General features: G+C 49.4%; 1 protein-coding gene across 1 annotated transcript; it reads left to right on the top strand.

Annotated features, from left to right (window-relative positions):
- Nucleotides 1-2597: 2597 nt before the first annotated feature.
- Nucleotides 2598-5347, top strand: nog2 (noggin 2). Its single transcript, XM_027030147.3, has one exon. It carries the CDS (start codon nucleotides 4159-4161, stop codon nucleotides 4798-4800), a length of 642 nt encoding a protein of 213 aa, XP_026885948.1. The 5' UTR covers nucleotides 2598-4158; the 3' UTR covers nucleotides 4801-5347.
- Nucleotides 5348-7500: the final 2153 nt, after the last annotated feature.

Raw genomic sequence — 7500 nt, 5'->3', positions numbered from 1 at the left:
CTCTCTCTCCCTCTCTATATGTGTGTACTCTCTCTCTCCATCTCTATATGTGTTCTCTCTCTCTCTCTCTCCCTCTCTATATGTGTGTTCTCTCTCTCTCCATCTCTATATGTGTGTTCTCTCTCTCTCCATCTCTATATGTGTGTACTCTCTCTCTCCCTCTCTATATGTGTGTACTCGCTCTCTCCCTCTCTATATTTGTGTACTCTCTCTCTCCCTCTCTATATGTGTGTTCTCTCTCTCTCTCCCTCTCTATATGTGTGTACTCTCTCTCTCTCCCTCTCTATATTTGTGTACTCTCTCTCTCTCCCTCTCTATGTGTGTTCTCTCTCTCTCTCCCTCTCTATGTGTGTACTCTCTCTCTCTCCCTCTCTATATGTGTGTACTCTCTCTCTCTCCCTCTCTATATGTGTGTACTCTCTCTCTCCCTCTCTATATGTGTGTTCTCTCTCTCTCTCCCTCTCTATATGTGTGTACTCTCTCTCTCCCTCTCTATATGTGTGTACTCTCTCTCTCCATCTCTATATGTGTTCTCTCTCTCTCTCTCCCTCTCTATATGTGTGTTCTCTCTCTCTCCATCTCTATATGTGTGTTCTCTCTCTCTCCATCACTATATGTGTGTTCTCTCTCTCTCTCTCCCTCTCTGTATGTGTGTACTCGCTCTCTCGCTCTCTCCCTCTCTCTGTTATGTTTGTTCGGTATGTAGCATGGATGACCCCTGGCTGTGTCCGGTATTGAGCTGTATGTGAGTGTGAAAAGCTGCTGGTGTCTAAGTGCCCTTATTCTCTTCTCAGTCTCCTCGTTAGAGCAGCTCAGCCGCTGGAAACCCCACTGACTGGGGCCCGCCCAGTCCAGTCTGTCTGCACACAGAGAGAGGGATATCTGAGCTGACCGGGGCCCTCCCAGACCAGTGTGAGTGTATTTGGGTGTGTGAGTGTGCGAGTCTGTGTGAGTGTGTGTGGGTTCGTGTGTGTGTGTGTGGGAGTGTATGTGAGTGTGTGTTAGCACGTTGGTACATGTGGGATTACCTGTGTGTGAGTGAGTGTGTGGGAGACTGTCTTTACCTGTGTGGACGTTTGTGTGAGTGTGTGTAAGTACATGGGAGTGTGTGTGTTATCTGTGTTTGTTTCTGCAGAAGCAGAGGGCAAATCATATTTGATTTTATATCTATTAGAAAAGATCTCCTGTTTGTACTCCACTGTCTGCTTCACCCTCTAATGGCAGGATTGTGGGGGGGTTTATAATGGGTTTTATAATGAAATTATACTGGTGGAACTGGTGAGTTGCAGTTCAGTTCAGGGATCAGATGAGATCCAGTGAGTCTGAGTCTCTGCTATCTCAGGGATCAGATGAGATCCAATGAGTCTGAGTGTCTGCTAGTTCAGGGATCAGATGAGATCCAGTGAGTCTGAGTGTCTGCTAGTTCAGGGATCAGATGAGATCCAGTGAGTCTGAGTCTCTGCTAGCTCAGGGATCAGATGAGATCCAGTGAGTCTGAGTGTCTGCTAGTTCAGGGATCAGATGAGATCCAGTGAGTCTGAGTGTCTGCTAGCTCAGGGATCAGATGAGATCCAGTGAGTCTGAGTCTCTGCTAGTTCAGAGATCAGATGAGATCCAGTGAGTCTGAGTCTCTGCTAGTTCAGGGATCAGATGAGATCCAGTGAGTCTGAGTCTCTGCTAGCTCAGGGATCAGATGAGATCCAGTGAGTCTGAGTGTCTGCTAGCTCAGGGATCAGATGAGATCCAGTGAGTCTGAGTGTCTGCTAGCTCAGGGATCAGATGAAATCCAATGAGTCTGAGTCTCTGCTAGTTCAGAGATCAGATGAGATCCAGTGAGTCTGAGTCTCTGCTAGTTCAGGGATCAGATGAGATCCAGTGAGTCTGAGTCTCTGCTAGTTCAGGGATCAGATGAGATCCAGTGAGTCTGAGGTGTTTCCTGACTCAATGTGGGAGGTGAAGCCTTGCTTTGACCTTTTGAACTTTTAAGTGCATGCACTTATTTGGTGACCCTAAAGTTCATGAGTGAACAAAGGTCAGCTGCCAATACACTTGACAGGAAGTGCCCAAATCCCTCAGTCTTTGTCACCATATATAACAAACATACACTACCATACAACACACATTTCAGAGGTTCAGTTCAGTAGCTTTATTGGCATGACCATATGTAATTACATTATTGCCAAATCAGTATTATAACGTGAACATTACACAACATTACAACCTTTGCAATTATGGAAAGTAAGAATTATTAAGAGAAACTGTTATTAAATTAAGAGAAACTGTGATTGTTCTGAAATATTAATAAAGGGAAGAAATGAAAAGAATGGAAAATAAGTCAATAATAAGGATGGAAAATAATAAATAGGTAACTTTTATAGTGTGTGTGTGTGTGTGTGTGTGTGTGTGTGTGTGTTACTCACTGTCCCTCATGGCAGGCAGATATCTCTCTCTCTCTCTATCACTCCCCCCCCTCTATCTTTCTTAATCCATCTTAGTGTGTGTGTGTGTGTGTGTGTGTGTGTGTGTGTGCGCGTGCACGCGTCACGTGGTTGCGGCTATGTAAAGAAAATGGTGCAAAGTTTCTCATTAATGTCCTGGAATGTGCAAGATATGGAAAATCCTAAGCGTGTGTATGTGTGTGTGAGAAATTATTGTTCGTTAATCACTGTCTGCAGGAGCCTGCGGTGAATCCAGAGAAGTTGTGGCTGATATTTTCCCCTCTGTATGGGGTTAAGGGTGTGTGTGTGTGTAGCACTGTCAGTCATGCTGAGGGTGTTGTTTGTGGGCTGGCCCCACACACACTTGGAGCGGGGGAGAGAGGAGGGGGATATTTAACTTAGGAGAAAGCGGAGAACTCCGCACAAACACGCTCTTCAGCGTCCCTGAGGGCTAACGGCAGAGCTCTGGACACGAGCTACCGTTACACTCGCGCCCGGAATAGCTACCGGTTCTGACTGCACGGGATCTCTCTGTGACGGAGCGGACAGGCGATGCCGGGACCCTGGCCGGTATAGACGAAATCTGACAACGCGAGCGAGCGAAGGCATGAGGTACATATTCATACCTAAGCGGGAGTGAAAATACGTGCGATGAAATCCATAAAGAGCTCGTGAGAGTTTACCGGATAGAAGAGTTCGCGCAAACCGCCACGACAGTCTCCGCACGGAGCGCAGATCTAGATAGCCTCGTGGAGTTAGTGTCCGGGCAGTGGATGTGGTGCGTGTCTTGACTGGGTACGGAAATGTTTTTGTGAAAGACATCGGCGTCGTCAGCACTTTACGTGCGTGATACATTTCGGGGAAAGCGGGAATCCACGCGCCACTGTCGCTGTGACCCGGTGACTGAATGCGAAATCGTGCAGCGCACGTGAGGAGCAGCGCTGCGTGCCCTGTCGCTCTAAGGAAGAGCGCGCGACTGTTATCCCGGGACAGCGCCGCGGCGGCGGGACGGCCTGGAGCCTACGGCACGAGGAGAGAGGGAGAGAGAGAGAGAGAGAGAGCGAGAGCGAGAGAGAGAGAGAGAGAGAGAGAGAGAGAGAGAGAGAGAGAGAGAGAGAGAGAGAGAGAGCTGTTCATAAAAGTAGAACGTAAAAATAACATTGGCTGGGACTCTCTCCATTCCGCGTCCCACTGACATTTAAAACGCAGGCGGATCCGCGCCGGAGCTGCCCAGCGACAGCACGAGCGCATCCGGGAATACCTCCACGCGGCGGGACACGCACAACTACAGACAGCCTTCAGTCCATGTTGCACGAGCTACAGAGACTGTCACCGAAGTTTAGGCGTCGCCATGGTGACCAGCTGAAAGGACGAGTGTAGTGAATGCGCGGAGCGGGGAGGAGGCTGTAGGTTGTGAAGTTTGCACTGTTTGAAGCACCGGAGAATTTTTTTTGTCGCCATCATCTAAGGATTGCATCACTTTTGGGGGGAGACTTATACCAGCGCGAGGAGGTCCCAGGGATCCCTATAAAGAACGCACCCGAGCTGTCCAGCTCCGGTTCCGTTATTCAACCCCCTCGCCATCTATTAAAAGTATCATCTTGCTCGTGCTGTCACTTGGACTATTTATGCCGCGTGCGGGCCACAGATCTGCGAGTGTACAGTAGCAGCCCACATAACTCCGACCACCGAGAGAGCGAGCCCTCACCTAAACGCGGTCATGGGATTCTCCCACGCGGTGCTGCTCTGCGCGCTGCTGTGCGCGCAGTGTGCCGCGGCCCAACACTACCTGCGCTTGAGACCTTCCCCCAGCGAGCATCTGCCCGTGCCGGACCTGAAGGAGGACCCCGACCCCGAATACGACCCGCGCGAGCAGGATCTTTCAGAAAGGACACTGCGAAAGAAGCTGGGCAGTAACTTCGACCCCAACTTTATGTCCATCGCGACGCCTGCGCAGCTCAACGTGACTTCGCAGGACGCAGCGCAGCTCACGCGTGCGCTCGGCACGATGCCCAATGAAATAAAAAAGCTGGATCTGACGTTCACTCCGTACGGGACGCGCGTGAAGGTGGGCAAGAAGCTTAGGCGGAAATTCTTACAGTTGCTGTGGACGCACACACACTGCCCCGTGCTCTACAGCTGGAAAGACCTGGGCGCGCGCTTCTGGCCGCGCTACATTAAGGAAGGGAACTGCTTCAGCGAGCGCTCGTGCTCGTTCCCCGAAGGCATGTTCTGCAAACCGGTCAAATCCGTGACGAAGACCTTTCTTCGGTGGTATTGCCAGGGTTTCCTACGGCAGAAATACTGCACGTGGATACCAGTGCAATACCCCATCATCTCTGAGTGCAAGTGTTCTTGCTAAGCTGTGTGTGTGTGTGTGTGTGTGAGAGAGAGAGAGAGAGAGAGAGAGAGAGAGAGAGAGAGAGAGAGAGAGAGAGAGAGAGAGAGAGAGAGAGAGAGAGAGAGAGGATGCGTGTGTGTGTTTCCAACAGGTTGCGGACTGAAGAGTATTATAGTAATAATTATAAGTCGTTTCTATTGCACTGTTTACTTGTGGACGGAGGTGTGGCGCCATATAGCGAATCTATTTTTTTATATAGCATTTTGATTCAAATACCAACATTGTACATATTGAAGTATGAAAGAATGCAGCTATTTTTGTTAAATGAACAGGACCATACGTTCTTTTCGCCCTGGGCTGATCGTTCAGACGGAAGAGTGGTTTATTTTTTAGGAGAAGAAGACGAACTCAAACGAAGATGAGTTGCCTTTTCACGGAACTGTGTTGCTGACTGTTGACTGATTCATTACAACGCTGCCTAGAGATTTTGTATGATATTAATATCAATAATATTAATAATGAAATGAAAACGTTGAGGATATAATTATATATTAAAGCGTGAACCAGCTTTTTGGAATCTTATAGTACTTTAGTAAAGTTTAAAACATCTGTACGTTTTATTGTTTTAATGGTTGTGAGTTTAGCTAATAAAGGGGGACATAGAAGAGCATACCAGAAACGACACTTGAAGAATCGCGCTTAGCAGTATACGACGCCATGGTCATGCGTTCTGGCAATAAAAGCCCTCTGAGCAACTGGCCAGTGTGTATGAACTGGGCGCGCCGCAGCGGATCACAAACGACTGATTATTGGTGTTTATTTGTGTGATTGTCACATTTTGTTTTGTTCCCGGATTGTGTGTGTGTGTGTGTGTGTGTGTGTGTGTGCGAGAGAGAAAGAGAGAGAGAGAGAGAGAGTGAGTGAGAGCACGCGTGCTGTAATTCATATCTAACATATTTGTGAATATTAAGCGAGCTTGCGGTGTCTCTGTATATGTGGGAGTGTGTTTATAAAAGGAGTTGGTAAGTGGTAAAACGAGTACGTCGAGTCGCGTGGGCATGGACAAGTCTTTCTGAGTGCTCCGCGAGCTCTCTCTCTCTGCCGGGAAAAGAGCGTCTCAGAGGGCGCGCGGCATGTCAGAGAGGTTTAGAAATGGCTGATTTACGGGGTTGTGTAACCCACTACACATACCACGAGCGCCAGCACCACGAGCGCCAGCGCGGAGCTGTTATTCATTGTTGGCGGCGTCGGGCTGGGCAGGCTTGCGCACCCGCCTGCGCTCTGCGTAAAGACGCGCTTTGGGGGACGCGGCGGTGTTAACATAACACTAAAATATGACGCAGTCATTTTCAAACACTGTCATCGCTGAAATAGTGCAGCCCGCTGCGCGAGAGGGCCAGGAACTCCCGGTGTTCTTAAAAACCCAACAGCTCTCCTCATAACCGCCGCGACGTTGAGCAGAGGAAAAAGTGACTGAGCACCGAGCTCGACCCCTGTCCAAAAGACTCGGCGCGACCAACAAAGCCCAATCTCCTACAATGGTGAACTGTCGGTGACGTTACCAGACTATTAATTAGCAAGAGAGCGCGCTGTCGGCGGTGTGAGGAGACATGGAGCAGTAAAGCACCTCAACGCCAGGCGCGCTGAACCGCGGGCACTCTTAATATTCCGCTCGTACATTATCGCGAATTACTCAACCCAAGTAGCTGTCGTTTAAGTGTTAAGCACGAGAGGCGTTTTTCTAAACACGCTTCGTCGTGTGCGCGTGAGGGTGCGCGAGCGTGTGCGGCCGGCGCTGGTTGCGGTTATTGTGACAGAGACACTGGCGGTGCTGTGCTTGGAGCTCGCTGAGACGCGCTCCCCCCGCTGTCAGCTCCTTTCTTGATGATGTCTCGGGCTTTTGGAGGCTGCGCGTGTGACGCGCCGGCGCCACTCAGCCGCGCTCTCTGGCGGGCGCAGAATAGAGCGAGAGCTCACGGAAACAGTAACCCTTTCAGCCTCCCGCGCGCTCAGCCTCGCGCTGCCGTGTGAAAGCCAATCCGCCCGTAGGACGGGCCTTCGGCGGCGCGCCCCCAGAAAAAAGAACAGCCGTCTGCCTGGCGGAGTACTTTAGCCCCTGTGTGCGTGAGAGATAGAGAGAGAGAGAGAGAGAGAGAGAGAGAGGCGGAGGTGACATTAAAAATATCGCCGTATCTAGACTGTAAATCTGTAGATCTATTAGAGGCAAATTCATGTCTGTAGAATGCCCTGTCTTTATGCGCGAGCGTGTCACTGAAATTTTTATTCATGGTAACATGCGCACAAAACTGCCGCTCTTGCGCCACGCCGCGTGTTTGCACGTTGGCAGATCGTCTGAATGTTCCGTTTGAAATAGGTGAAGCAGCAAATAGCGCGGCTCGAACTTCCCATAGTACCCTTCACACACACACACACACACACACACACACACACACACACACACACACACACACATATTTTAAAGGTATGGGAGGGGAAAAATGAGTGCACTAAAAGATAAATGCATTAATGTATGATATGTATACATATGTATACATCATAAATGTATGATATTGTGAAAATGTGTGTGTGTGTGTGTGTGTGTGTGTGTGTGTGTGTGTGAGAGAGAGAGAGAGAGAGAGAGAGAGAGAGAGAGAGAGAGAGAGGTGAACCAGAATTTCTGACACCACAGTCATACTGAATCTATTATTATAGAATGTGTGT

The sequence above is a fragment of the Electrophorus electricus genome, chromosome 14 (assembly GCF_041902795.1).
Source record: "Electrophorus electricus isolate QZ-2024a chromosome 14, ASM4190279v1, whole genome shotgun sequence".
In the NCBI taxonomy this organism is placed as follows: domain Eukaryota; kingdom Metazoa; phylum Chordata; class Actinopteri; order Gymnotiformes; family Gymnotidae; genus Electrophorus; species Electrophorus electricus.
Note: the sequence above shows the minus strand (reverse complement) of the source record. Positions and strands in the feature narration are given on the sequence as shown.

Coding starts and splice junctions, on each gene's coding strand:
- nog2 (XM_027030147.3), top strand. CDS start 4,159: ATGGGATTCTCCCACGCGGTGCTGCTCTGCGCGCTGCTGTGCGCGCAG.